At 51.5% G+C, this 13109-nt stretch overlaps 1 protein-coding gene across 1 annotated transcript in view; it reads left to right on the top strand.

Annotated features, from left to right (window-relative positions):
• The window catches only part of CASZ1 (castor zinc finger 1), a 115028-nt gene that overhangs the window by 12472 nt on the left and 89447 nt on the right, over positions 1 to 13109 (top strand). Inside the window, exon 2 of the mRNA XM_044667730.1 lies at positions 13043 to 13081. Within this exon, the coding sequence (XP_044523665.1) occupies positions 13066 to 13081 (16 nt within the window). The 5' untranslated portion in view covers positions 13043 to 13065. The remainder of the gene's footprint in view (positions 1 to 13042; positions 13082 to 13109) is intronic.

Genomic DNA, 13109 nt, shown 5'->3' with positions numbered 1-13109 from the left:
CTCTCTCTCTCTCTCTCTCTCTCTCTCTCTCTCTCTCTCTCTCTCTCTCTCTCTCTTTCTTCTCTCTCTCTCTCTCTCTCTCTCTCTCTCTCTCTCTCTCTCTCTCTCTCTCCTTTCTCCCTCTCCCCCCTTCCTCTCTCTTTCTTCCTCACTTTCCTCCAGAAGCACAAACAGAAAGGGGAAAGCCCCAAGTGGGCACTTTGAGGCCATTGTAAAGCTGGGGAACCAGGGCAGACCAGAATGTCTGGACTTGTCTGTCTGTCTATCTGTCTGTCAGGAAGGGGAGAGGCAGAGGGTGAGAGAGCCCCAGAGTGGGCAGGAGGTAGCCAGGGCGATGGTGCCCGCCTCTGGTTCGGGGCTCTTTCCTGCTCCTTCTTTCCCTCCAAAGCAGAGAATCCGGCCGGGCCAGTTTGGATATTTATTAAGAAAAAGCCAAAGATAATTAACTTTTTTTGTTTTTGTTTTGTTTGCGGCGCCTCCCCTTCTGGCACTCCTGGCTGCCTGGCAAATTAAGCCTGCTCCCTGCGTGCACGGCCGCTGGCGCAGCGCTTGCTGACTGCCCCGAAACTGCCAGGACCGCCAGCTGCCCCCTTGCCCGACTGCCCACCCACCTCCCCGTTTCAAGTTTCAGTCCTTGGGTCGAACCCCCATGCCCCTGTGGATGCCACCTGCACCAAGTCCCAGGGCCCCAGACACCCTTTAACAGTGGGGTAAGTGGCATGCGGCGGCGGGCGGGCGGGGTTGGGTGGGGGCTGCCGTTTAGGGCTGGGAGGCTGGCACAGTTGGAATGATGAGGGGGGGAGTCTCTCTCAGGGCTAGGGCACCCGTGTTAGATAGCTTAGGGCTATTGGCCTCCCAGGAGGGCTTTGGAAGTAAAGGAGCCACTGGGGAGAAAGAATGAGGGCATGCATATCCGGGGTTGCCCGGCTCACCTGCCCTCCTGACTCCTTGCCAAAGCTAGTGCCCATTGGAGGAAAGCAAAGGTTGCTCTGTGTCCCAGGCTCAATTCTATATTACAGCCCTGCCACCTGCCCTCTCAGACACTAGACCCTGACTCTTTCCTATCCCTGCTCTCACCCCCACCAAAGTTATTAAAGGACTACCTAGTCCTTGACTGAGAGGTGGGTACTAGGACAGGGCATTGCCTTGTAGGGGTGGAGAGGGCCACTATTCCCTTGCCCTGGCCAAATTCTCTTAATGATCTCCTCCCACCACACCCTTTAGATAAAAAAAACACAAATTGGAAGCCCCCCTCCCTCCACCTCCCCCTAGCAGCTAGGCTACTAAGCTCAGCCTTTCCTGATTCTTAGTGGGCACACATGCTTCCTAGGGTAATCACCCCATCCCTGCCTCACTCCATATGGGTCTTTAAGAAGTTAAGGATATCATTGTCCACCCTTAGTCACCATCTAGGGTGACTAAGGTCATGCCCTCCTGGCGCCAAAGGTACCCCTTTTCTTCTATTTTGGGCCCTGCCTGGCTACCCACATGGGCATCACCCCTCCAACGAGGGCAAGGAAGCTTATCAGAGCCTTTGGTCAGGGAGACACAGAGTTGGACCGGGTATGGATGGAGATTATCAACTCCAGGAACCAGACCGCCCTACCGTGTGTGTGTGTGTGAGCGTGTGTGTGAGCGCAAGTGCCATGGGTGGGGGAAGTCATTCTCTGAAGCTGTCACCCTACTAACCTGATTGTCATTAGATGGGGGTGTGGTTTCCTGCTCTGATCAGTACCTTGACCCCTCCCTCTACCAGGGTCCTCCTCGCAGTGGTTTGGGTTTCAGCCCCTCTTCCCAAGAGTAAGAGCAGTCACAGGAAGCTCTCCTTACAGAGTACCTACTTTAGACCTGGGTCCTGGTCTGGGGAGCAAACAGAGGGCATTTTTCAAGGATTTGACTGGTCCTTTTTTTTTTCTTTCCTCTGAAATATAAGGATGTGCAATTTTTTTGGTTTCAATTTAGCATTGGAGAATTTTATAATTTAGTAATTAAAATCTCTGATAGGCTTTAGAAATTGCGGCTAATTGAATTTAATGGGAAGATGATTTTCAATTTTATTTGATTACCGGGACCCCTGGCATCGGTATTTATGGGAAAAAAATGGGGAATGTGCTGTGTGGGCTAAGATGGCATAATTGAATTAGGGATAATCGGATTTCTCCGTCATGAATTTCACTATAATTTTCCTATAATTTTCCATTAGATATCTAGTTTACAAATATTCACAAAGAAATGAAGCTCTTTCGGAATGGAGATTGCTGGCTAACAGGATTACGGGGACGATCGCTCGGCTGTGCCAGCCCCGGCTCCTACCATAATGCAATCCTTGTGTCTGCCTCACACTTAAAGTGGCCTCCAGCCTCTCATTCCCCCGCCTGATCTGTGGACCCGTTTCTGCCAACGCCTCCTCTTCCTCTTTGTTTCTTCTCTATTAACTTCTTCCCCCTTTCTTGACATTTATGTGGGTGCCATTGGTTCCTCCTCCCAACACTCCCCATTCTGGTCCCATTGGTTAAGGGACAGAGACATACAAGGCCAACATGGTAGGCTTTAGTCCTTGGGAGAGTGGGAAAGAGGCCTGGATTTAGAATCAGAGACCCAAGATTCTTAACCCTAGGGAATATCCCATTTTCTCTGTGGGCCTCAGTTTCCCCATCTGTAAAATCAAGCAGTTGGACTATTTGTTCTTTTTTTAAACCCTTACCTTCTGTCGTAGAATGAACACTTAGATACTTAGAATTGATATGGGTTCTAAGGCAAAAGAGGAATAAGAACTAGGCAGTTGGGGTTTAAGTAATTTGCCCAGATTCACCCAGGTAGGAAGTTCCAAAGCCAGATTTGAACCCAGGACCTCCCATCTCCAGCCTTGGCTCTCTATCCACGGAGTTACCTCACTGCCCCATGATCTTTAAGACCTCCTTCCAATTCAACATCCTACCGTCCTTTGCTAAAATAGAATAGATGACCTCTGAGATCTCATTCCATTCTAGATCCCTGATCCTATCATGACTTCAAGAAAGTCACTTAATTCTCTGAGCCTCAGTTTACCCATCTTTATAGATTTTTAAAAATCTTATATGAGATATTTATAATGAGAGGATCAGACTAGAAGACCTCTTATGGCTCTCATTTTTTTTTTTTTGGCCCACTGAACATTTCCCATTGGAAATTGGACGATGGACCCCCCGTGCCCATCTTTGCCCACCTTCCCCTTCTCTCCACGCTCTCTCGACGGTGGGTGCCCATACATGGACACAAACACACTCACATATCCCACAACCCAGTGCACACACTCCCACACAGGTGCTAACACGCTTGCACACAGTTGCCCAGGCTCCCATGCCCCAGCCCGGACAACTTCGAAGGGAACCAGTTTATTGGGATCCTGGGGTGGGGTGTGAGAACAAAAGACGCTTTGTTCAACTTTATGTGAAAGTTACAAATTCAAAACTGAGAGCAGATAAATCGGGAGATACCCCGGTGTGTAAACAGGCTGTGGAGTGAGAAGGCCCCGGGCTCGGGAGGGAGGGTGAGTGGGCAAACTCGAGGGGTGCTGGGGAAACTGAAGCCGGGGAGAGTTTCCCAAGGAATGGCTGGGGTGGCCACCCAGAGTGGGTGGGCTCCATGGCATTGGACGCCCGTGTGTCTGTGTCTCCTGTGGCTGGCCGGAGACTCGAGGGTCTCAGGAGGAATGGGGGAGGGGGTCTGTGGCCCCCCAAGGCGAGGAAGGCCGGCGTTGGGTTTGGGGGTCCTTCCAGTCAAGCGTCGATCCCCTTGTAGAGGGACAGGAGAATGGTCACTTGGGGCTTGTCCATCACTACATCCTACAAGGGTTAGAGTGTTTTCTCCCACATTAAACTGTGAGCTCCTTGAGATATTGAGAGGAGAGTTGGGGTTGGGTTTTTTTGAGAGTTGGGGTTTGGGGGGGCGGAGAATAAGAACACTTTCTCCGTATCCTTGGCTCCTTGCATAGCGCCTGGTACATAATCAGTCCTTAATAAATATTTGTTAACTAAATAACTAGGGCTGGCCATGAGCAGGAGTTCCTAAAGAATAAATTTTTGGTTCATTTTATAAATCAGAAAATGGAGGCCTCAAGGTGAAGTGATTTGTCCAGGATCACAATAATAGTCAATGGCAAAGGTGGAGCCTTGATATTATCATGATGTTCTTTTTTTTTTTTTTTTTTTTTAATTTTTAATCTTTCCCTTCTGTCTTAGAATCAATATTGTGTATTTGTTCCAAGGCAGAAGAGTGGACAGGGCTAGGAAATGGGGATTAAGCCAAGGGCAGGCAGCTAGGAAGTACCTGAGGTCAGACTGGAACCCAGAACCTCCCTATCTCTAAGCCTGGCTCTCAATCCACAATGATGTCCTTAGAGGAAAGAGTGGGTGGCCAAAGCCACGACTTGTTCCTGGGCCAGCTTGACCCAATAGGTGCCCCATCTAGTTTCAGCTCTCGGTCAGCCTCTGTCTCCTTCCTGTTCCCTGGGATTCTCTCAGAATCTCAGCCCAGTGATCTCGGTCATTTAGCCCTCTTCTGCATAGAAATCTAAAAATGTGGCCCGCTACTTCATGCCGTGGAGCCCCTGATTCCTGTACCTCCCCCAGAGATCCTCTACAGCACCCCCTTTTATTTCAGCGGTCGAGGTTAAGTCCATCCGATTCTCAGCCCGTCAAGCCGGCCCCCATCTCTCCCTGGGGCCGTGGCTGGAGGGCGGGCTAGACACCAGGACTGGGAAAGCAGAAAGAGGTGGGTTTTGACTCCCAACAGAGGTCCTGAGAAGTGTAGACCCTGGAAGCTCTCGAGCAGACGGACGCGGGAGGACCCCTCGTCCTTGACTGCCAGTTAGCTTCTTAGTCTGGGATGGGTTGGTCCAGACGGCCTCTGAGGCCATTCCCAGCCCTGAGACAGAGCATTTCTGGTGGAGGTCTCCGACGGTCCTTCCCTCCATTTCCCAAAACTGGAACAGAAAGGAGCTAGGTTCAGATAGAGGAGGTCTGAGTTCAAATCTAGCCTCAGTCACTTAATACTTGTGGGCAAATCACTTCCTCTCTCTGGGGCTCAGGTTCCTCCTCCATTGTTGTTGTTGTTCAGTCACATCCAATTCTTGTGACCTCATTTGGGGTTTTCTTGGCAAAGATAATAGAAATTGAGTTCAACATTTCCTTCTCTGGCTCATTTTGTAGTTGAGAAAACTGAGGCAGACAGGGTGAAGTGACTTCTCCAAGGTCACCCAGCTAAGTGTCTGAGGACAGATTTGAACTCAGAAAGATGAATCTAAATGACTACCAGATGACTAAATGGGATCATACATTTAAAGCTGGAAAGGATCTCCAGTCAGGAAGGTCCAGCCCCTCATGTAGTGTTTTTAAAGTAAATGTATTTCTTTTACTTGTATTTGTAGTCTATCCCTCCCATTATCTCCCCCCAGCTGAACCCAAAAGAACAAGAAAACCCTCATCACAGACATATCCAGTTGGAACAAAATAAATCCTCAAATGTCTGCGTTTTCGGGCCACCCCTTCTTTGGCAGGAGGAGAGTGCTATCTTTCATCTTCACAAATCTCATTTTATTTTTTTCTTTTACAATCTCATTTTATAGAGGAGGAAAGGAAGACCCAGATAGGCTAAGGGATTTGCTTCAGGGGACCCAGTCTTAAGTTCTGGCCTGCAAACCCACTGTGCTGTTCTCTAATTCTGTATTTTAACTCTCAATCTCAGTCTCTCCTTCCCTCTGTCTTTGTGTCTTTCCCTCTTCTCTCCTCTCCTTTCCCCTTCTTGTCTCTCTTCTCTTATCTCCCTCTTTCTGTCTCCTTATGTCTTTCCCTCTTTTATCCTCTCCTTTCCCCTCCTCTTCTCATCTCTTCCCCTCCTTCTCTGTCCCTGTGTCTTTCCCTCTTCTTTCCTCTCCTTTCCCTTCTTCTCTCTTCCCCTCTTTCTCTGTCTCTGCATATCTCTCTGTGTCCATCTCCGTCTCTCTTCCCCCTCCTTGCACATCTCCCTTGCAGACAGACACTTTCCTAGTCCTAAACCTCCTCACAAGGGTCCCTGAATGACTAAGTAGCAAATCCTCTCGGTCCCTAGCTGGGCACTTTGTGACCTTCCATCTCCCTGGCCAGAGAAGGTCCCTGGCCCTCTGCACCCATCCCAGAGGATCAGAGTCAGGTCAGGAGGCACCTACTGTGTGCCAGGCTCTGTACTAGGCTTGGAGGAGACCCGGAAAGGCAAAAGACAGTTCCTGCCTCCAGGGAACTCACAATCTAATGGGGAGATGGCATGCAAGGGAATACATGCAGACCTTGCTATGTACATACACACAGGACAGTTTCTTTAAAGTTGAGAAGGAAAAAAATTTAAATTTAATTTTATTTAATTTAAAGATATAAACTTTTAAAAAGTTGGGAAAGATTTTTTTTTTTTTTAGGTATTTAATCCAACTCTCTCCCATTTTATAGATGAGGAAATAGAGAAGGATTTGTCCCAGGTCAAGTAGCAAGGCAGGGATTTGAATCTGGGTCTTCAAATTTCAAATCCAGCAACACCTGTCCCCACTGTGAAACCTCCCAGGCCATCCCATGGGCTCAATGTGGGGCCAGGCATAGAACAGGCATTTAATAAATGCTTGTGGCTTGATCCATGTGTCTCTATAATCCAATCAGCATTTAATAGGCATCTACGGTATGCTAGGAACTACCCATCATCCAAAGACAAAATGGCCTTTGCCATTAAGAAGTATATATTCCGAGCAGTTGGGTGGCTCAGTGGTTAGAGAGCCAGGCCTAGAAACAAGAGGTCCTGGGTTCAAATTTTATCTCAAGCACTTTCTAGCTGGGTGAACCTGGGCAAGTCACTGAACCCCTACTTCCTAAGCCTTACCAGTCCTCTGCCTTGGAGCCAATCCATACTCAGTATTGATTCTAGAATGGAAGGGTTTTAAAAAACTAAAAATAAAGAGGCTTATATTCTACTAGGGGGAATACAACCGTAAACAGATAAGAAAAAACATGAGTCTGGGGGATTTATTTTTATTTTTCAAGGAGGGAAAAGAAAATAATAAGAGTTAGAGGGCTGGGCAGATGATTCTGGTAGATATCAACAAAAAGAGTGGAGCCTTGAATGAAGCCAGGTGGAAATAGAGACAGATTGCATACCAGGCATGAGGCACTGCCTGAGCAAAATCATGATGTCGGGAGATAGCGTTCTGAGACCTGCTAACGGCAGGGGCCAGTTTGGCTCAAATTGTAGAGCGTATAAAGGGGAGTGAAGTGAAATAATGAAAATAAATGAATAAATAAAATAGAGAAATGAAGAACAAAGGGGAGGTCTGCTGGCATATTGGAATTCAAAGGACTTTAAATGCCATGCCAAGTATTTTATGTTAGCCTAGAAAGAATAATGATCCTTAGGTTCTTGAGCAGTCAATAGCCAATAAATATTTATTAAGCACCTACTGGATGTCAGGCCTTGTTCTAAGTGCTGGGGATTTAAAAAAAAAAAAAAAAGAGGCAAAGGACAGTCCTTGCCCTCAAGGAGTTTATAATCTACTAGGGAAGATGGCATGCAAACAAATATATACAAAGCAAGCTATAATAGGGCATAATCAACCAGGAAAAGGCATCAAATGTAAGAAACTAATCAGTCATTAAGCTTTTTTTTTTTTTTAAACTCTTACCTTCTGTCTTAGAATGGATACCGTGTATTGGCTCCAAGGCAGAAGAGCAGTAAGGGCTGGGCAATGGGGGTTAAGGGACTTGCCCAGGGTCACACAGCTGGGAAGTGTCTGAGACCAGATTTGAACCCAGAACCTCCCATCTCTAGGCCTGGCTTAATCCTCTGAGCCACCCAGCTATCCTCCTTCCTCGCCCCTTTCTCTAGTCAATGGAGCTAAGCACCTGCCGGAGGAGAAACCAAGGAGTCCAGTGACTGAGTCAGGCAGAGATGGTGGGTGCAGAGATGGAGACAAGGAGGCTGCCAGGGTGCGGCTCTAGGAATCTGGGATTCCAGGCTAAAGTGTTTGGATCTAAAGAAATTGGGAAAGGGGGTGGGGGTGGGGAGGAGAGAGAAAATAATAAGGAAAATGTAGGAGAAAGAGTGGATTGTAATTCTCCAACGCCCTTGCCCCAAGGCCTCTCTGGGCACCTCCCTTTACAAAATATAAATAAAAGTAAATTGCAAAAATAGGCCAACGCTGTCTCTCTAGGAGGCTGCCTCAGCAGGAACTGAGGGAGGCTGAACCCTGGGCCTCAACTCTGTGGGAATATTACCTCTGAGTCCACCATGAAAGGAGGGGACTTGGGAGCAGCTAGGTGGCTTAATGAACTAAGAGCCAGGGTCTGGAGATAGGAGGTCCTGGGTTCAAGTGTGACTTCAGACACTTCCTAGCTGGGTGACCCTGAGCAAGTCACTTTAATATCCATGGTGTAGCCCTCATCATTCTTCTGCCTTGGAACTAATACATAGTATTGATTCTAAGATGGAAGGAAAGGGTTTTGTTAAAAATAATCAATCCTAAAAGAAAGGTGGGGAGCCTGGGAGACCAAGGAAGAGAAGTGGAGCTGGGATGGATAGAGAAGGGTCCCTTTCCTTCCAAAAAAGACTGAACTGTGAGCAAGTCACTTAGCTCTTAGCCTCAGTTTCCTCATCTGTAAAATGGGAAGGTTGGACAAGGCAGCACCCTTCTCTGATAGAAGAGAAGGGACTATTTCATTTATGACTTTGTGTCCCAGCGTTCAGCACTGTGCCTGGCACAGAGTTGGGTGCTTCATCAAGTGCCCTCCCTTAAACCAGCCCCTCTGAAGCACCGGCTATTTCCCATCTATTGTATGTTGCACGATGGGGGCCCCCAGAACAAAATGAAGCCATTCCTGCCCCCCAGTACCTTCCGTTCTATTTGGGAAGAAGGGGAGAACGGCATGTACCCCATGAATAAACACAAAGAAATATACAAAGCAATTATGATGTAAGCCACTACCCTACCTTCAGAAAAAACAACCACCACCACCACCACCACCTGTCCCTCCCAGCTCGCAGTCTCTAATCATGGGATGGCAAGTCCTGCCCTCTCCCCGGGTCCTCGCAGGCTCCCTGGGGACCGAGGAGAGGCACAAGCAGAGAGGCTTCTGCCCTCGGACGTGTCCGGGACCCCCGAGCCGGGAAGCGGGGAGAGCCAGCCAAAGGAACCAGTTCCCTTCTCCCCAGAGAATGTGGAGGAGGAGAAGACAATACAGCCTGGTCCTGTGATGAGATCGAAGAGATAGGAAATCGTGCCCAATGGTTGCATCAGCTCTAGGGCGTGTTCCTCACCTCGGATGACAGCAGGAGCAACGAGTGGGAGCCCCGGGAGCTGAGGGTCTGGGGGCTTGGCAGGGGCTCGAAGGGAGGAGGAGAGCAGGACTGGATGAGGAAGCCCAGAGGCTATGTGTGTGTGTGTGTTTGTACAGGGGGCACAGAAGGAAGCTGTTCTCAAGTGCCTTTCTTACATATCCAGGCTGGAATGTGTGCGTGGATGGAGATGTGTGTTGGGGGTTTGCACCATCTGTGTTTTTAGGGCAGAGAAAATGAGCAGGAAAACATATGTAGTGAGAGGAACGGCCCAGGCTAGGAAGAGGGTCCCTCAGTAGCCACTCACAGATGGGCTGGACCAGGAAGCACCCTGTGAAGGCGTCCAAGAAACAGGGACAGAGGTTGGAGGAGAGAGTGTCCTCTAGAGGAAGAAGAGGCTGGATTTGGAGTCAGGAAATGCGGGTTCAAATACTGGCTGACACTGGAGGTGACCTTGGGCTGGTCCCTTCATTTTCCAGCTGCGAAATGAGGGCTTGGACTAGATGGCCACTTGGAGAGCCTGAGGTCCTTCCCTTGGCATCCCCAGCTGGTCACCAGAACCCAGTCAAGACTTCCCTGAAGGCAGCCGTCTTTCCCCTAAACAGGGGCAGGGGGAGAGGGAGGAGAGAACACAGGGGGCCAGGCCCCTCTGTCCAGCGTTCTCTTTGACTGGCCAGCTGGCACTGGAACAGGTTCAGAAGAAAAGAGCTAGGCCTAGCTGGCCCATTCTGGGCTCTAATGGACTCCATCCCACTCTAGTCTAGTCCTACAAAATAGGAGGCTGGGCTGCTGAGAGCAGGGACTTCCAATTATTTTTATTGCAAAAAGAGGCAGTATGGCACAATGGAGAGACTTCTAGAATCAGGAAGGCAGCTCAAATCCTGCCTCTGGGACTTGGCAGCCCTGTGATTCTGGGCAAGCCACTCAACAGCTCCTCTTGGCCTCAGTTCCCCCATCTGAAAAATAAGAGAGTTGGAGTTCATGGCCTCAGGATCTTTGGTCCCTCTGAAAGATCCAGAAAGAGGGTCCCCTGCAGTCCCCAGAATTCTGATGGTCTTCTGGCCACTCTCTGGTGATGGAGGCCCCACTGAGCCAGGATGCTAAGGGTGCCAACCTGCTGCTTTGCTTCTCCCCGTGCCCCTCACCCCACAAATGTGCTCCAAATACTTCTTGCCCTGGTAAATAAGGCAAAGGTTTGTTTTAAGGAGAAAGAGGCTTCCTTGCGTGTTTACTCGGCACACCCTGCCCAACCGCCCAGGGATTCTTTTCTTCTCCCAACTCAAAAAGCAACAACAACCAAAAAGACAAAGAAAGAGGAAATTCTGAGTAAGGAAATTAAAAAAGAAAAAAACAAACCAAACAAAAACCCCTTTATGCCCAAATAACCCCGAGCCTTCGGGGAGGGCCGGAAACTGGGGAGAGAGGACGGGGGAGCGGGAGTGCCTGCAGCGCGGAACCGGGCTGCTGCGTGTGGGACCGTGCCCCCGCGTGTGCGCAATCACACGCACACTCACACACGTTGTGTCACTCGCGGGAACACGCTCTCGCCGCCCCGTTCATTCATTCCCCTCCCAGCACACGCGCGCCCCACTCGGCTCCGGCGTCACCGGCGCGTGCACTCACGCGCACAGCCAGCAGTCCCACTCCTACTTCGGGGCACACTCGCGCTCCAGGTGTGGGTCGCCCCGCCCCGTCGGAGGCCCATACGCCGCAGTGCACCCCACTGGCACTTACGCCCGGCCGCTTGTCCCGCGCCCACCCGGAGCCGCGGCGGGGAAAAGTTTGCATCGGTGTGCGCTGGAACCGGCGCTCTCTCTGGCCAGGTCCCAGTCCCTCCCGTCCCCGGGCCGGGGCCGGTGGAGCCGAGGACACGGGCAGGACGGCAGGGGATGACTCGGCGCCTCAGCGCGCCCCCGCTCCCCTCTCCAGGCCCGGAGCGCAGGGGGTGGGCAGGCGAGGGCTCCACCCCAGCCTGGAGGGAGCTCCGAGATGCTCTCCCGGGCGGGCCGGTGCTGGGGCTCCTAGCACGCGCGCGCGCGCACGCACACACATACATACACCGACACAAGTGTGTTCACGGGCTGGGGGTCGTGTGTGTAGCTGAGTATTATGTCTCCCCGGGTCTCCAGCCCCTGCCCTCTCTTAGCCGTGCTGGCCGTGCGCGCGCGCGTGTTTGTGTGTGTGGTTGATGCATGTGTGTTTGTGGGTGCTCGCCAGCGCCCGGGTGAGTTTCGCGTGGGAGCGCGTCCCGGTGCCTTCCCCCTACCTCGCCCCACCCTCGGGACCCCAGTGGCACCCGCTGGGTCCCGGGCCCCCGGGCTGGGCTCTTTTTGCGCCTCCCGCCCCTGCTCGCTCTCCTGGGCTCTGGGTGAGGAGTCTCCGCCTCCCTTCTCCGGGAGTCAAAGGTTTGGGAAATCACGGAGCCAATAAGACCAGCCGCCTGCGAGCGGGCCCTGATAGGGCGGTCCGGGGCTGGGAGTGTTTGTGTATGTGTGTGTATGTGTGTGTGTGCGTATCTGTATGTGTGTGTGCGCGCGCGCGTCTGTTGGTGTTGTGCGTGTGTATGTGTGTGTGTTTGCACCGAGAGCTCCGAAGCTCATTCACTTTCAGCATCTCTTGGAGGCGGTGATCCAGAAGCGAGCGCCCAGGGAGGGAGAGAGAGAGAGAGCGCGCAGAGAGAGCCCGGGCCGAGCCCGAGCCTGCGAGCCTCTGATCTTTCACCTGCCTGCCCCTGGGCCGGCGCTGGGCAAGGCCGGGAGGAGGCGGCGCCAAGGCTGGTCCTGCCAATCATCTGCTCTCCTGGCAGCGCCCCCGGCGCCCCCCCTCCCTGCCTCCTCCTCCTCCTCCTCCTCCTCCTCGTCCTCGTCCTCCTCCCCCTCCTCCCTCCTCCTCCTCCCCAGCTCCACTCCCTCCTGCCAAACTGTTAGCCCGAGTGTTACCGTCAGGCGCAATGACATCAGGGTTTTAAAACAACTTGTTATTCGGGGAGTAATCAGTTGCAATTAGGCATTAATTAAGTATTATGAAAGTTGATTATTTAAGTGAATTCGGCTTTCGACTCTCCGACTATGGTGAGTACGAGAGAGTGGGGTGGGGGGCGCCGGGAGGAGGGGGTTCGGCGCTGCTGCGGATGCTAAGATTCCGTCCTTTGACTTGACTTGGAGGGGGGCGGAGGGCGAGAAGGGGCCGGAGGGTCGGTGCGATCCAGGCAGCCAAGCTGGCCTGGATCTGCCGGATTCTGTGTGTGTGTGTATGTGTGTGCGCGTGTGCGTGTGTGTGTGTGTGTGTGTGTGTGTATCTGTGTGTGTGTGCGCGCCTCTCTCCGTCCTTCTCCCTGCCCTCCCGGCCCCCAAAAGACTGGGATTGTCTATCTATAAATAGTTTCTCTTTTACTTTAATAAACTCGCCAGCCCAGCTGAGCAGAGCTTCACGTTTGCAATGTCGGGGTGTGCGAACCAGAGAGGAGGAAAGAAACTTTTCTCCTTCTCTTACACCCTCGCCGTCTCCCTCCTTCTCCCCCAGACCCCCGGGGATTTCTCTTTCGGTAGGGGGTGGGACAGGCGGGAGGGGAGGATGGGTGGGGGTGGGGGGGATGGAGGAAGGGGAGAGAAATAGATCAGGGAAACCGAGGTGGGGGGTGGGGGGAACAGTGTGAATTTCAAGAAATGACACTGAACAGACTTTATTTTTATTTTCTTTTTCTGGGCGTTCCCTGAAGAGTTTGGGACCAAAGACAGGAGCATGGATCTTGGTACAGGTACTGGCCCGTGGGAATCCGGAGGGGA

Source organism: Gracilinanus agilis, chromosome 3 (assembly GCF_016433145.1).
Source record: "Gracilinanus agilis isolate LMUSP501 chromosome 3, AgileGrace, whole genome shotgun sequence".
Taxonomy (NCBI): Eukaryota; Metazoa; Chordata; class Mammalia; order Didelphimorphia; family Didelphidae; genus Gracilinanus; species Gracilinanus agilis.
This window is presented reverse-complemented; position numbering and strand designations above follow the sequence as displayed.